This window comes from Eleutherodactylus coqui, chromosome 2 (genome assembly GCF_035609145.1).
Source record: "Eleutherodactylus coqui strain aEleCoq1 chromosome 2, aEleCoq1.hap1, whole genome shotgun sequence".
Classification (NCBI taxonomy): Eukaryota; Metazoa; Chordata; class Amphibia; order Anura; family Eleutherodactylidae; genus Eleutherodactylus; species Eleutherodactylus coqui.
In genome coordinates, this window is record NC_089838.1 from 131,875,357 (window position 1) to 131,892,162 (window position 16,806).

The 16,806-nt window shown below is 45.5% G+C and overlaps 1 protein-coding gene across 1 annotated transcript; it reads left to right on the plus strand.

The window, feature by feature from the left end:
• Nucleotides 1-1,413: 1,413 nt before the first annotated feature.
• Nucleotides 1,414-15,014, plus strand: METAP2 (methionyl aminopeptidase 2). Its single transcript, XM_066591551.1, has 11 exons — nucleotides 1,414-1,597; nucleotides 5,558-5,662; nucleotides 5,892-5,957; nucleotides 7,778-7,880; nucleotides 8,598-8,759; nucleotides 9,378-9,559; nucleotides 9,647-9,741; nucleotides 12,373-12,469; nucleotides 12,624-12,727; nucleotides 12,825-12,940; nucleotides 14,366-15,014. Exons 1-11 carry the CDS (start codon nucleotides 1,444-1,446, stop codon nucleotides 14,616-14,618), a joined length of 1,437 nt encoding a protein of 478 aa, XP_066447648.1. The 5' UTR covers nucleotides 1,414-1,443; the 3' UTR covers nucleotides 14,619-15,014.
• Nucleotides 15,015-16,806: the final 1,792 nt, after the last annotated feature.

Below are 16,806 nucleotides of genomic sequence, written 5' to 3' on the forward strand. Positions count from 1 at the left end.
ATAACTCAAGTTCAGTTGCAGGACTAGACATGGAAGTCATAACAGTCCTGCTGTATATGGGACACTTTGGGAAATGTGGATTGTTTCTATTGAGCCTATAAAATAATACAGAGATTCGAAAAACATGTTACACTTACACTAAATGACTTCTTTATTATAGTCACCCAGCTAGTAGAGTGTTAGACCTCCTTTGCCCTTCAGAACTGCAGCAATTCATCATGTCAAAGCCAACCCCAAAAACACATGCCAAGAACACGCCGCAGCAAACTTAGTTTGTAGCATGTTTTTAAACCCTTTCCTTCTGACTCGCAGCTCACATTGGGTCTTAATGTATTTCGCCAAAAAGTTTTTCCTCAATCAGACATCTCCCAGAAATGTTTGACAAGGGGGTGAGTGCTGGAATCTGCCCCTCCGATCAATTCCACTGCAAATTCTGGGATTTTTTGCTTTGTGAAGATGGGATTTATCTACATCTCATCCACTTTGCTGCTAATGTGAATATTGGGGATTTTCCACGTATTTTTAACCCCATGGAGAATCCGCAGCAGCCCCGTCCCGCTTCTATGCTATGTACACCGGCAGCACGGGGGCAGCTTTTACCGTAGCCATGACTAAGGCTGGGCTCAAATCGCCATAAGCATAAAACACCTCAGGACTCCTGCAGCGTTTTTACAGCTCTGGAGCCGGCCGTGACCCTGCGTACGGCCACGTATGGCGGTGAAATTGTACTGCGCATGACCGTGTACTCATGCAGGCACTCATGCGCAATACACTTGTTTTTTTTTTATATTTCCCGGCCCCGTTGCTTAGCAATGACGTGTATACCTGCAGCCTGTACACAATGTAATTACATATGGGCTGCAGGTATATACGTGACAATAGAGAACAATAGGCTCTATTTTGTGTATATATGCGACAAAATCGAGCATGCTTCTTTCTATTTTGCGCAAATTACACCATTCCGGCACGCTAATGTGAGTAGACCTGCGTAAGGCAATATAATTAATGCATGCGAGCTACAGCGTATCACACTGGCGTACAGAGCGCACATAATACGCAATTCCCATACGGTCGTGTGCGCCCGGCCTAACATGAGGGACCATTATGACCAGTTTTGTAAGGAATGCTGATAATTCTTATCAGGCTTTTCCCTAGAAGCTTAGATTTAACAACCAGTAGGACAACCAATGTATCTATCGGGAGGGGGGGGGGGTCAAAACGATTTTTATTTCATTTGGAAATGGCAACAAATATATATATATAATAGTGATAATATTAACCGCTGCAGCCGCCGCCACAGCGCACAGCGCCCTCTGCTGAGCGTCTCTTTGCGCTACAACATGCGGTCCTCCAGGCATATCCCAGCATGCACAGCGCTGCCCCTACTGCATCACGGACAAGACTTGCGCATGCGCCGCGGACGCTCTTTCCCTCTCTGGTAAGATGGCGGGCGTCGTGGTTCAACGGGAGAGTCCCGGGGTGGAGGAGGACGGGGAGCGACAGCTGAACGGAGAGCTGGAGGAGGACGAGGCGGCCGCGGCCGGTGACAGCACCGCCGGGAAGAAGAAGAGAAAGAAGAAGAAGAAGAGTAAAGCGGGTAGGAGCGGCTGTGGGCCCCCATGTGTCCCGTCTGACCCCGGGGCTCCTGCCATGTGTGTGTGGGCTGATGTAGTCTCAGGAGCTGACAATCTGTGTGTGGGCTGATATAGTCTCAGGAGCTGACAATCTGTGTGTGGGCTGATATAGTCTCAGGAGCCCTTAGTGGGGAGAGGGCTGGGAGACCGTCAGCAAGTTGTCTGTAACCCCCTGCCCTCTGTAGATGGTTCAGTCCATAATGGTGCATCTTGTTGGGGCCTATAAGTCGCATCCATTGACACTCTGAACACTGGTTGTCCGATGTAACCGCGGCACGGACACAGCGACATCGCGTCCACTTCTCCTACGCCGGTCAGTTTCTGCGCCCCCCAAAAAACGTAAAACTGGATCAGCCATGTAAACGGCCGCCGCTCAGCTGTGGATCTCACCGCCTCCAGTCACCAGTCATGGTCGCTGCCGTACGAAGGCAGAGGGATGATGGTCGCTGGGGCGAGCTGCCAGGCATCTGCGCCAAAGGTGGTCCTGTATAAGGGGGCTGCAGTGTTATTGGCTCCCACCTTGAAGGGGTGTTCTGGGCATTTACTGCTGCTGATGGGCCCTCAGATGATCGGCAGGGTCCGCCGCTCCTGACCCCGCGGGGGGATGGCAGCCATCTGTTGTACTGACCACTATGTCTGGACCAGCTGACCGGCGGGGGTCCCAAGCGCCGGACCCTTGACCATCGGCTGTCGATGCCCAATCCTGAGGATGGGTCAGTAAATGCCTGGAATACCTCACTAAGGGGTTGTGCCAAGATGACCTCCCTCTGTTGGCAGGATCTGCCCCCTAACCCGGCGGCTGAGCTGTGGGTGCCCGCTGCAGCTAGGAGCCCCTCTGCCCATGGGGCTGTACTCCGAGCCGCTGTCAATGGGCACCTCTGACATCTGCACTCAGGAGGGCTGACTGCTTCCTTTCTTCCACATGTGGATTTGCAGCTGCGTGCAGAAAGCATCTGCGCGATGAGGGTTGTGGCGCGGGTTCTGCGGACAGGACCGCACGCAGGGGGCGCTTGCTGACGCTTTGATATGGAATCTATTCAGATTTCACATCTGATGCACTGACAGCGGGCCGGAGGATCAGCTGATGGACAGGGGTCCCGAGCAGCAGACCCCCATCAGTCAACTACCGAAGACCTATCCAGATAGAGGTCATCCGTTAATACACACCAGGATACGACTTACAGGCTTTATCTAGAGGAGCGGCAGCCCAGGAGAACGGGGCGACGAATTTCTTCAATGTTCAGTTTGAATTACTTCAAACCGAAGTGGAAGTTCCTAAACCCCCATAAACTAGTAGTGAACACTGGCTGCGGCTCAGTTGTTTGCCCTGTCACCTTGTAGTGTTTGAGTCTCGGGTTTAGATCTGACAGAAGACATCTGTATGGAGTTTTACAGAGTTGATGCCGATGTTGTCCTTCATCTGATCTGAGCACAGAGCTCCGGCGCCGACTACTGACCGCATCCATTCAACCTCCAGCATCGTCTTGGGGCTCTTAGTGTTCAATACTAGTTTTAGGGGTTTGGATTTCTAGCAAAGTTCGACTGGTTCCCACCTCCTCTATACCCACCTGAACCTCTGTAGCTGTAAGGGGAGCGGCTTGGCTCCTGATCAGGATGGCAGTGCCTGCCCCGAGCGGTCATGTGATTTGGTGACACGCTTATACAAACAGGGGGAGGATGGCTCTCGGTCACACGGGGCCGTGTCGATGCGCCACCTGATTGGTAGGAACATGTGCAGGTGCTCCGGATGGACATGGTTTATATTAGTACATTGTGACTGTACAGTAGGTATACGCCTGGTACACCTCCTCCAGCAATGTGAGGGATTATGTGGAAACAGTCACCTGTGTAGTTCTAGTTGTCGCTTCACCATCTTTCATGCTGGGCCCTGAATACAGGATATAGTGCTTCATATAGGGTGGACTACGGGACCCAATTACACATTTGTTAGGTAGAAACTTGGTGGATATAAAAAGGCTGCACCCCTCTTATAAAATCTGACAAAGAGGAATCCTTGCAGATTTCCTTCCACCTTCAGTGTGACCCATTAATTAAAATGATTAAAACTAAAATAATGTGGTTACATAAGTGCCAACACCCTCTTATATTTGGGGATCTTCAGAATTAGCCGATCACACATAAAATCATGATAACTAGTAGTCAGCACTCCTCTGCCATTATTTACAGGGATTCTGGTTACCCCATATAACATTCAGCTCTTATGGAGGATCTTACTGACGTTTCCTTAGTTGCATTTCTCTGTAAAGAGCTAATAACTAGAGATGAGCGAGTATACTCGCTAAGGACAATTACTCGATCGAGCATTGTCCTTAGCGAGTATCTCCCCGCTTGGCAGAGAAGAATTCGGCTGCCGGAGCAGGTGAGAGGTGAGTTGCGGCAGTGAGCAGGAGAGGGAGCGGGGGGAGAGAGGGAGAGAGAGATCTCCCCTCCGTTCCTACCCTCTCTCCCCCGCAGCTCCCTGCCCGCCGCCGGCAGCCGAACCTTTTCTCTCGAGCGGGCAGGTACTCGCTAAAGGCAATGCTCGCTCGAGCAATTGCCCTTAGTGAGTATGCTCGCTCATCTCTACTAATAACACACAGGAGAAGGGGGACAAAACATCTCTAAGGCATTACATATACATTCCAAATATCAGCCCATTTTGGCACAAACCCTTCAGGCCTCTGCTAAAAAGCTGAAGAGGAATTTCACCTTTCAGCACGACAACAACCCAAAGTTTACCTGCAAATCAAAAGAATGGCATCGCTAGAAGATGACCGTTTTGGATGGCCCAGCCAGAGCCCAGACCTGAAGCCCATTAAAGATCTCTTTGATAGCCTGAAGAGGGCGCTACACATGACATGCTCTCGCAGATCTGACAGATTTTGAGCGCTTTTATAATGAAGAGTGGGCAAAGATTGTCAAGTCAAGATGTGCCATACTGATAGACACTGACCCAAAGAGACTAAATGCTATCAAAGGGTACATCAACAAAGTATTAGTTTTAGGCCCAATGCCCACGGATGAATTAGCTCTGCAGAATTCGCGGCCAGATGCCCGCCGCGAATTCCGCAGCAATGTCTATCCATAGACATGCAATGGTAAATGGTTCTCCCCTGCCCATGAGCGGAAATCAACTGCGATAATCGCAGCATGTTCTAACCTGTGCGTAAATCGCACAGATTGCTTCCATTGCAGTCAATGTAGGCCGTCCGTCCTGTGATACTTCCACTGTGAGCACTGTGGAAGTATCATGGGAAATCGCATCACAGCCCAGCACCGGCGCATCATGTGCTGTGCATGCGCGCCGGCTCACTGGCCGAGGCGCTTGCAGCGCATCTGGATACGTGAGTATTTGGGTCTTTGGGCGCCGGGTCTGATTTCGCAGTCAGAACCCGACCCGGCTGTGGGCAGGAGGCCTTAGGGTGTGCATATCTATGCAACCACATTATTATTTATTTTTTGCCACCCTAAGGCCCCCTGTCCACAGCAGTTTATTCGCCAGTCAACGCTTCCCATAGTATTGCTATGGAAAGCGCCAGCACCTGTCCACAAGTGGAGAATCATTGCGATTCTCCGCTTGCGGCGGGCAATTCGTAACATGCTGCAAATTGCCCCGATTCTCCGCGGTCAGCCTATCTATTAGGGCTGACCTGCAGAGAATCGCCGGCGGCTCCCGCGGCAGAGCTTCACCGCGGGATACCGCATCGCCCGTGGACAGGCGGCCTAAAAGATTTGTCTTTCTATGGAATTGTAGGGATAACGGGTCACTGAAGGTGGAAATAAATCCGCAATGATTCTTCTTTTCTGTCGAATTGTTCTCTGATCTTCTGTCAAATTTTTTAACATGATAGAACCTGGCATGTTATCAGGGGTGGGTAGACTTTTTATATCCACTGTACATTCTTTATATTGCCTTTGTCTAGGGCAAGAACCTGAGAAAGAAGCTGGAGCTGCAGCCCCCATCATCGATGAGGTGACAAAACAGATGGAAAAGCAAGCTCTAGAAAACAAAGATGAGGAGGAGGAGGGTAAGTCCTGCGGTGTTAGTCATGAGACGAACTGTGAATTATTTGTGCAGCCGGTCTGCAGGTCAGGAACTGGCCCTGACATGTGGTGGGCATGTTCATACTACGTTTATATCCACCCTTTGTAGGGCACAGTTGTTTCTATAGGATTATGCTGTGTATCTACACATTAAAAAGGGTAAGGATATTATTTGTTCGGAGATTATAGTAATTGTCCTCTATTTTATTCAAGATGGTGACGGTGAAGGAGATGGTGCAGGTGGGAAGAAGAAGAAAAAGAAGAAGAAGAAGAAAGGAGGTATGTATTCTCACTAGAGATATTACACTGCATGGCTACTGGGATTACATTATATATATTACACTGTCTGTTAAACGGGTTTTCTGGAATTGTAACATTGATTGCCTAACCATAGGATAGCTCCACCGATCATCTGAATGAAGGCGCTACATCCCCTTCCTTCATTACCAGGTGCAGCGCTGTACATTTGGTTCTAGCTCTGCTTGGTACTACAGCTCAGTCTCATTGATGGCCTAACTTTAAGGGGTTGTCTAGTTACATGACAACTTCCCTTTAATAGGACTTTCAGTATTAACATAACGGAGCATTCCTTACCTCTCTGCCACTGGGATCCAACGCTATGGTCCTAGCGTTTATTTTGATAGCAGCTGTTAAAGGGTGCCTGCTGCAATGTCACATTCCCAAACTCCTGGCATCATGGCGCTCAGGATGTAAGCACTGATGCCAGGAGAACGAGAGGTGACGCTGCAGCCTCTGATGGCTGCTGTCAAAACAAACGCCAGGACCACAGCGGGGATCCCAGGGGTGTGGGAGATGTAAGTAAAGCTTTATTTGTTATTTTTATACTGAAAGTTCTATTAACCCCTTGAGTGGCAGGTTTCCTACCACCCTGTCGTGCCCACCAGGGCAGGTTTTTTAAAATGGTCTAATCATTGAATTTCAACTAGTTTTGCAGTTGCGTCTCAAGAGCCATAACTTTTTCATTTTTCCATTGACATGGCCATATAAGGGCTTGTTTTTTGCGGGACAAGTTGTGATTTTTTAAACAGGGGGGAGGAAAAAAAGAAATGGGGAAAAAAGAAAAAAGGGGCCATGTCATTAAGGGGTTAAATAATGTATTAACTTCCTTCTCTGGGTCATTACGACGCACATGGATACCACATGTGTGATTTGTATTTTTGATTTTTTACAAAGTAAAGGGAGACAAGTGGTTTTTTTTATTTTTTTAATAATTTTTTTACTTTTTTTTTTTTTATTTTTTAAAAATTTTTTATTTTTTTTTGTCCCTTTAGGGGACTTCCACAGGGACCCATCAGGACCCCTGATCACATTCCAGGGGTCCGATGGTGACAGCCCTTTACATGCTGCAGTGACAGCCCTTTACATGCTGCAGTCACATAGACTGCAGCATGTAAAGGGTTAACACAGCAGAGATCGGAGGTTTTCTCTGATCTCTGCTGTAAGAGCAGGTACCTAGCTGTCCTCTGACAGCTAACAACCAGCTCTCCCTGCCACAGAGACCATCGGCTTGCTTCTGACAAGCCGATGGTCTCTATGGCAACCTGTAAACAAAGCAGGACATTGCCGACATGTCGGCAATATCTTCTGCTGGTTTTTCAAAGCCCTTGCACTTGCTCTCTGTGGGTCTGTGCAGGCAGAGCACACTGTCACAGCTTGTGGCATTGTGCTCTGCAGCTCCCATAGTGATACATAGCCCGGAAATCTTCCGGGCTATGTCACTATGAGCAGTGGAGCTCGGCCCCGGAACTTTTCCGGGCGTGCCACTCAAGGGGTTAAAGGGGAGTTGTCATGTAACTGGACAACCCATTTCAGGAAAGGCCATCAATATTCTAGTCAAGGAAAACCCCCAATAAATTCACAGTTTGGGCACACATTAAAGATTCAGAATATTGCCACTACATACCTCTGACAAAAGGTTCTGATGTATGTTACTGTATGGGCATACATATACATACACACACATGCCGGGAGATTTCCCAACATGCATGTCAAATGTGGAACTCAAATGCAATATATGAAGATGTTAAATTGTAATGCTGATAAATGTGCTGCATCTTTATTATCCTATTTTATTCCAGCGAAATGTCAGACTGACCCACCAACTATTCCGATTTGCGATCTCTATACAAATGGTGTTTTCCCAAAAGGACAGGAATGCGAGTATCCTCCAACTCAGGATGGGTATGTACGTGAGGGATATTGTTTTTGTCAGCTTCTAACGAGAAGTCTGTGGAGCGCATGTAATGGATGTTGTGTGCCCTCTTACATTAGTTCCACTGCAATTAGGGGGTATGTGTTTGCTAGGATCTGCACTGCTACCGTGCTTTCTGCCATGTGGTAGTGATACTACTCTCTAGAATACATTGCATATGTAGTTCTTTTAAAAAAAAAAAAATTTGCACCAAATCTTTTGGGCGATAATCGTTGTGTGTAGCCGCACAGACATCGTGCAGTTTTCATTAAGGAATCGCTAATCCTTCACTTTCCGCATACTGAAAGACAATGATTAGCCTTATCAGGAGTTCTCAGCGGGACACAGCTGATACTATTGTTTCAGCTGTATTCCGCTCCCTGAACACAGGCGGGTATGAAAAACACAGCGCTCCAGCTGTGTTCTTCATACTCCGCACAGAGCACACAGCTGTATACCAGCTGAACGCTCAGTGGACAGCCGGGGTATGAAGAACAGCCAGGTGGTCCGAGCAGAGAACAGCTGGATGCAGAAGACAAGCGGCTCCGCTTGTCTTCTGCATCCCCCGCTCTGAGTGCAAAGTGATTGCTCAACACAAGACATCTTTTGAGCGATAATTGTTGTCTTAATGGGCCTTAACACTCTTGGCTTTGTATTGAGGTTAATTTAATGTGGCGTATAATGATCTCACATTCTCCTTTTTGTAGGAGATCTGCTGCATGGAGGACAACCAGTGATGAAAAGAAAGCAATGGACCAGGCCAGTGAGGAGATATGGGCAGACTTTAGACAAGCTGCTGAAGCTCATAGACAAGTGAGGAAATATGTGATGAGTTGGATCAAGCCAGGCATGACCATGATTGAGATCTGGTAAATTATATTTGTTGTCCAGCGTTAATTTTTTCAGTCTTAGGCTAGATATACATTAGCTGTAATGCGAGTTGCACCCGAGAGGCGGGCGCAACCCACGTCAGACAACACATGGACATGAGTCTTGTGTGTTTTCTGATATACAAGGACACAGCACATTGATATGTATTGGCATGTCCTATGTGTTGTCTGTGAAACAGACAGGAGTAAGACATATTCTTGGATTTTTTTTCACGCAGACCATCAGTCCATGTGAAGAAACATTTGTGTATAGCCTCATAGACCTATAACAGAGCTGTGTGCTGTATGTGAATTTACACAGACAACACACAGTTTCAAATACATTAGTGTTCCTGGGTCTTAGTGGTCATTTTAAAGGGATCCCATCATCGTGATTTTCGATTTTTGGCTGGCAGCATAGCACTGTGTGCCATGTGGCACGTGGTGCTATGTGGCCAGCCAAAATCAAAAATTGTAGTGATGGGATCACTTTAAGCGGCCTTTGACACGCTAATCTGAAAAGCAGGGATCTTCTCTCTTATTTTGTCTTCACCGTGCTGACCCTTAGGGATATGAAGAAGTTGAACGCTGCAGCTTTTCTGTCCTTTTGCATTTCAGTGAAAAGCTAGAAGACTGCTCTCGAAGACTAATTAAGGAGAATAGTCTGTATGCTGGCCTTGCTTTCCCCACAGGCTGCTCCCTAAACAACTGTGCAGCCCACTACACCCCTAATGCTGGTGACACCACAGTCCTGCAGTATGACGACGTGTGCAAGATCGATTTTGGAACTCATATCAATGGTAAATTTAGTGGAAATACTGCTGTGTATACTCACATGCAGCTAGCAAAGTGTCCTCTAAGGTATCTGCTTTGTGCCATCTTTACAGGTCGTATAATTGACTGTGCTTTCACTGTAACTTTCAATCCAAAGTATGACAAGTTGCTAGAAGCTGTCAAAGATGCAACAAACACTGGGATAAAGGTATGAAACTTAAGGGAACTTGTACTTTTTGTATATATGCAGAGAAATATCTGCAGATATTGCTGTATACAGCGTTTTATTTCATACCTTGCTTTTTCCTTCTTGCTAGTGCTATTGTGTATATCGGTGTTGGTAAGGGTGTATTGAGGTCCATATGCACTAATGGGGCATATAGATGAGTTATTATCAGGTGCCTGCTTACCTGGTAAATTTGCTAGACAAGATTATTCTATATAGCGCACATAAGAATGTTTCACTTCCATATTCTCACTGCGCTGGGTGCTATTCAAGACACAACACTTTACAGTTACCTTTTAAAGCAAACCTCCAGGAAAAACTAAAGTTTGTCATGTGTTTCATGAGGCAACTCCATCCAGAAGACTGTAGGCGTTTTAGAGAAAAAAAGTGTACTGGGCAGGATACTTTTGTGTTTTAAACCATTGCAGTCCACGGGTTACAGATTCCACTAAGTGCCCTTTTACACTGATTGTTCAAATTGGTGGTATCCCTTAATTGTATACTTCTGGGGCTTCCCTTTTACCCCAGGTGACCTGTCGGGTGCAGATACCTGACAAGTCGTCTCAGCGATAATTGTTCCTGTGCCTTTACACAGGAACCAGGATCGCTGGTGAATGGAGGCAGAGCAGGCTGAGCCTTTAGATCATCCTGACGGACATTTCGGATGTGAAGTAGATCTGATTTAAGGTGGAAGTAGCCTTGCTGATAATTATATAACTCCTGTTACATAGTTATAATGAAGATTACGACCTTTTACACAAGCCAATAAATCGTTCAGATTTCCGCATCTAGCAGAAATCTCAACGATTATCATTTATGCATGCCTCGACTTTACGATGAACGAGAATTCATTTGCTGCTCGTTTGTCATTCACTTTATGCATGCAAAAACTGAACAAGGGATTGGCCTGTGAAAACTTATGAACTGCCTGTTTACTGTGAATTGACGGGGGAAAGCCGGAATGATCCCCGGCCCACACTACCTCCACTCACAAGTTATGTAAAAGCACAGGAACGATTATTGCCGGAAGAACTTGTCGGGCATCCGCACCTGACAAGTCATCCTGTGTAATGGGGCCTATGAGTGGGTCTACACAGGGTAACTGATTAGTTGCTACCGCAAGTTGTTAGTGTACTAATGACTTATTTGTGTGCCTTTACACAGAGCGATTGTTGCTGAAGCGCACCCCATCCTGCAAAGTTTATTGGCTAGTTGTTGAAAGACAAACAATTGCCTTTTTACACCAGCAGATGATTGATCCAGCAGTAACTATTTTTAGGTGAACTGAAACAAAATGACTAGCGAACAAATTATCGCTCACCACCCTGTTGGTGGCCATATTTGCATGAAATAACAATCCCTCCATTCACTCGGTTAAGTGACTATTCGGCTGATAGATCTTTGTAAGGCTGGGTTCACATGGGACGGATTTGCTGTGGAATTTCCCTGCTGATTGTCCACACAGAAATTCCGCATGCGGCTCCTAATGCCAGGATTAGCCAGCAAAGTGGACGAGATTTTGCAAAAATCTTGTCCACACGCTGCAGCCAATCTGTTGCTGACAAACGGTACGGAAACGGCCATGCGGCGTATAAATTAAATACGCAGCATGTCAATTCTTTTTGTTTTTATTCCGCAGCAGCCTCTCTCCTCCCTATGGGGAGAGATGGCCACGCAGCGTAAATACAGGCAGTGAAGCCGCTCCAAAACCCGCAGCTGTGGTTTTCCAGTGGAATTCTCGCGGGTTTTTGGTCCGGCCAGTCCGCGAGAATTCCGCTAGAAATCCGTCCCGTATGAACCCAGCCTAAAGCCATCCTAAGCCTGTTTAGAGTATATAGAGGGGAAGATAATTCCACCGTCCTCCCAGTGGACAAAGATGGTACTGGATCTAGATACCCATGTGATTCTCTGCTGAGGCATCATTGGATTGATGGCACCGTATACAGGGAGGGGTAATGGGATGAAATTTAAAACTCAAGATGTCAGATCAGAAGTAGGAGGCTGCATTGCAAAGAAGTGAGAGTAATATACTTGAATAAAAGGGACGCACAATCGGGTGGAGGTGATACGGTGTTTCAGCTGAAGGTCATCTTTACACTTCTAGTGGGAAATTGTGTTATCTGAAGTTCAATAATGTACATATTTCTCTGCCGGGCTTTATTACCCGAATTAATTCTCTGTGTAAAATAAGTGGTTATAATATTAGGGAATTTCTCCAGTATTTTCAAGTGCCTAGTATCTATAAGATGCACACACTAAGTTAAAATCCAAAGAAGATACTTGCCATAGTCAATATATGAAAATGTTTAACCCTTTATGGTTGTATTGAAGGCATAGAACTGCAGAGTAATAAGAGCTTCCACTCTGCAGCTCTATGCCTGTATTTAGAAGGACTTTGTACTGTGCCTGGCATTCAGCTGAAAAGGACATTGAGGAAGAATATAGTGGAGAGCCCTGCCTGTCAGCTCTTTTCAGTATATCTTTACTGTAGCATTTCATACCAGATGCACTTTTCAATACCTTCAATAATGAAGCCTCACTTTGAGTCTTGAAAATTAAGTTTGTAATACATCACCAAAGTGTTAAGCTTAATATAAGGATATTTTTCTTTAGTGTTCTGGCATTGATGTGCGTTTATGTGATGTCGGTGAATCAGTTCAAGAAGTTATGGAGTCATATGAGGTTGAAATCGATGGCAAGACTTATCAAGGTGAGCGGCGGTCTGTGATCTGTAAATCTGCACACTGTGCTCTGTGCAGTCATGGTGTAGTAGCAGTGGCAATAAAAAAAAAATCATGAAACTTGTATGAACTATGTAACGTTTATATATTGGCTTAACTTCTTTTTAATCAATGTGAATTTAGTGAAACCCATACGGAATTTGAACGGCCATTCCATTGGACCTTATAGAATACATGGTGGAAAAACTGTACCCATTGTGAAAGGTGGTGAAGCAACACGAATGGAGGTACAGGCTGGTGGAGTTGGAACTGTACCCAATAATGTTAATATCTTTGCATTAGCTGAATCCCAGTATTTACAGTAGAGCATTTTCTGCCTTTCAGGAAGGTGAGGTGTATGCAATTGAAACATTTGGTAGTACTGGAAAAGGAGTTGTTCACGATGACATGGAATGTTCTCACTACATGAAGAACTTTGATGTTGGCCATGTGCCCATTAGGTAAAGTATAACTGCACTGACTAATACTAATTGTTCCTTTTATAAAGACACAGACCTTGTTCACACGGCAGATTTTGTGATGGATTTCACCCTCAAGACTGCATCTCATTCATTTGACTGGAACCCACCCCCCCATATTTATAGTGCATCAGGTCATTCACACATTGATTGGAGATAATCTGTGTGTGAATCCGAGATAGCCGTGAAAGCAAAGTTTCAGTCTTAAAATTTCTGTTGCAGATTGTCACAGATCAGACACTGAAATGGTTGTGTGCACATACCCTGATATCCGTCAAGCCCTTTATACTAGGCGGGCTGGTATTATGGCCTAATGATGGATCTCGTACCTACTAAAGTGTATATGCATAGTCCAAAGTGCAGTGTCTTTACCCAGCTCTGCCTATTTTGTATAATACAGATAGTTAAAGGGGTTGTCCCGCGCCGAAACGGGTTTGTTTTTTTTTCAATAGCCCCCCCGTTGGCGCGAGACAAACCCGATGCAGGGATAAAAAAAACAAACCGGGTAGTACTTACCCGAATCCCCGCGCTCCGGTGACTTCTTACTTACCTTGTGAAGATGGCCGCCGGGATCTTCACCCTCGGTGGACCGCAGGTCTTCTGTGCGGTCCATTGCCGATTCCAGCCTCCTGATTGGCTGGAATCGGCACACGTGACGGGGCGGAGCTACGAGGAGCCGCTCTCTGGCACGAGCGGCCCCATTCAGAAGGGAGAAGACTGGACTGCGCAAGCGCGTCTAATCGGGCGATTAGACGCTGAAGATTAGACGGCACCATGGAGAGGGGGACACTAGCAACGGAACAGGTAAGTGAATAACTTCTGTATGGCTCATATTTAATGCACAATGTACATTACAAAGTGCATTAATATGGCCATACAGAAGTGTATAACCCCACTTTGTTTCGCGGGACAACCCCTTTAATGTGTTTTTTGGGGACTTTACTATTAATAACCTATCCTTAGGAAACTACATCAGTCGTTGATCAGCAGGAATCCTGAGTAGTAGACCAGTTATCAGCTAATATCGGGTCCGTTGTTGTGGACAGGTCTGTCTGTAGTGCAGCAGCCTAGTTAGGTAATGCAGGTACAGCTGTCATTGCGTTCAATGGGAGATACTCCCACATTACTAACCTGGGCCACTGCGCTACGGACAGAGCCGTCTGCTTCCTTCTCTATCCACAAGAACAGTAAGCCTCGTGGAATCCTGCCCATCAACTATAATCTAACCGGTGGTACTTTAAACCCCTTTATATAGTACGACACATTTGTTGACTAGTTGTTGCTGATGCCATGCAATTGGGGGGGTGGAGGAAAGTCTACAAAGTTCTGGTCTGTTACCAGTGAAAATGCTGACTGCTTATGTTCATACTTTATGTATATTGCTGACATTTCTCTTCTCATTTCCAGGCTTCCACGAGCAAAACACTTGTTGAATGTCGTTAATGAGAATTTTGGCACTCTTGCTTTCTGCCGTAGATGGCTCGATCGTCTTGGAGAGAGTAAATACTTAATGGCACTAAAGAACCTGTGTGATTTGGGTATAGTAGACCCCTACCCACCACTCTGTGACATCAAAGGCTCTTACACAGCACAATTTGAGCACACAATACTATTGCGCCCAACCTGCAAGGAAGTTGTGAGCAGAGGAGATGACTATTAAAGCTATTGTAGAACTCGGTGCTGTCTGTCTCTAAATACTGCTTCTGTTGAAGCCTGTTGTGTTCTAATAATTCGAAGGAAAAAAGGCTTTACCAGATGTCATTCCTAGATCAAGAAATGGAATGAATATGGTTAAAGGTATAGCTTTACTAACAATCTGGCAAGGTTCAAGTTCAGACCTTTCTAAAGGAGAAATAATTATTGTTTTAGCTTTCTGATTTAGGGAACTATGTAATGTTGCAGTTTACTTTTAAAACTATTTTGCATTTAAGAGGCTTTTGAAATATTTATATTCACCTAAATTACAAGTTTTGCAAACTTGGTTCTGCAAATACTAGCATTGCATTTTAATTCCCTGGAGAGCATTTTGTAAAAAATAAAGAATTTTCAGAGTTGATTTGAGACGTTTGAGTGGATGAATCATGATCACGTTAAAGGCATTTTATAAGTTAAAAAAAAATGTGTTTTGGGCCCCAGTGACAAAAGCTATAGACAAAGGAATCTACTCACCATGGTGCTGGCATTCCAATGACACGTTATCTGAAAGGTGCCATCACCCAGCCAGAAGGCCCGGTAACGTCCCATAAAACTGTCACAAGGACTTCTAATGTAGAATCCATGGGCAGGTTACTGGGACATCACTGTCGGTCAGGCTGCCTTTTGGCCATATGACTAATGTGATTGCTGCAGCTAGAAGACTGGAGTTGGCTGCGGGGGAGCAGATGGCAATGAAGGAGGGTGGGTGAGTGTGACTATTAGTGTGTTTGTTTCTATATCTAACTCCTTCCGCTACTATATCACAGACTGCTTGGTAAACCCTTTTAAATAGAAAGATGTAATTAATATATGTAAAAAAAAATTTTTTTTAACGTTTTTTTGAAAAACTGCTCCCAGCCTTTCCCAGTTGTGTGTCACACACTTTATGTAAAATATGCGTTTCCATTTCATAAAGATTTTATAGTTTATAATAAGTAGTTTGATGGATAAATGTCTGCCTATACCTTGTGGTAAGCTAGGGTGTTGATCAGCGTGTAACCTATGCATCTGTTATGATCTACTTTTACTACACCTTAAAGGGGTTGTCCCGCGAAAGCAAGTTGGGTTAAGCACTTCTGTATGGCCATATTAATGCACTTTGTAATATACATCGTGCATTAAATATGAGCCATACAGAAGTTATACACTTACCCCCTCCGGTGTTGGCGCCCCCGTCTCCATGGCGCCGACCGAAGCCTTCTTCTGCCTGGAATAGATGCGCTTGCGCAGTCTGCTGCTTCTGTCCCGCTGAAGGGGCCGCTCCGGCGTGCTCGCGCCGGACAGGTCTTCTGCGCATGCGCAGAAGACCTCTGCGGTGCGAGTATGCCGGAGCCGGACAGAAAAGGGCAGACTGCGCAAGCGCGTCTAATCCAGGAAAGTATGAATGTGCTCTTTTTTATAAATTAGTGTCTGTACATCCAGGCATAATAAAGGTATAGGAAGAGCTTTCACTAGTGTATTGCTTATACAGAGGTGTATAGATACTGCCTTTTAAAGATGCACCATACATTATACAGTCGCAAAGGAAAACAACCAGTTAATGAAGCCTCAGTACCGGTGCCAAAGCCCTTCTCCTTGCCAAGCATATATAATGGGTAATATGGGAATTTTGAAACTTTCATCCAATGTTAGGAGTAGTTTAATCTAACCTTTACTGGTAGAAAATGTTAAACTCCATAATTTGAAGGGGGAAAAAAAGATAGTGGACTTGTGTGTTTCAGACATAACAGGCGTCCTTCAGAGCATGTGTTCAGGGTGTGCACTCTGATTTGTATCTATAATTAAAAGGGGTAGTTTGCACCTTTTGGATAGGTCATCAGTAGTTTATCACCAGCGATTCAGTTCTCAGGACCCATGTCCATAAAAATCAGTGGGAGTGCCACTCTTCTACACCTCCTGCGCCTCTTGTGGTCCTGACCAGCTATCCTATTCTGAAATAAAGAACAGATGGATAATAGAAGTACGGCGCTCTCATTGACTTCAAGGGGAGTGAGGCCAGCAGTGTTCTGCCAGCAGGCCGGACTATCCTCTAATGGACATGGACCCCTATCGAGCAACTGATAACCTAGCCAGAGTCACATGGAAGGCCAAGTGGGGAAAGTGAAAATCTTGAATATATAGATTAAAAATATTTGAAAAGTAGGTAATAAGAC

Excerpts from the sequence above, each read along its gene's own strand:
- METAP2 (XM_066591551.1), top strand. The coding sequence starts at position 1,444 with ATGGCGGGCGTCGTGGTTCAACGGGAGAGTCCCGGGGTGGAGGAGGAC. Across the intron at positions 5,958-7,777 it reads GAAGAAGAAGAAGAAAGGAG|CGAAATGTCAGACTGACCCA; the intron begins GTATGTATTCTC and ends ATTTTATTCCAG. Across the intron at positions 9,742-12,372 it reads CAACAAACACTGGGATAAAG|TGTTCTGGCATTGATGTGCG; the intron begins GTATGAAACTTA and ends ATTTTTCTTTAG.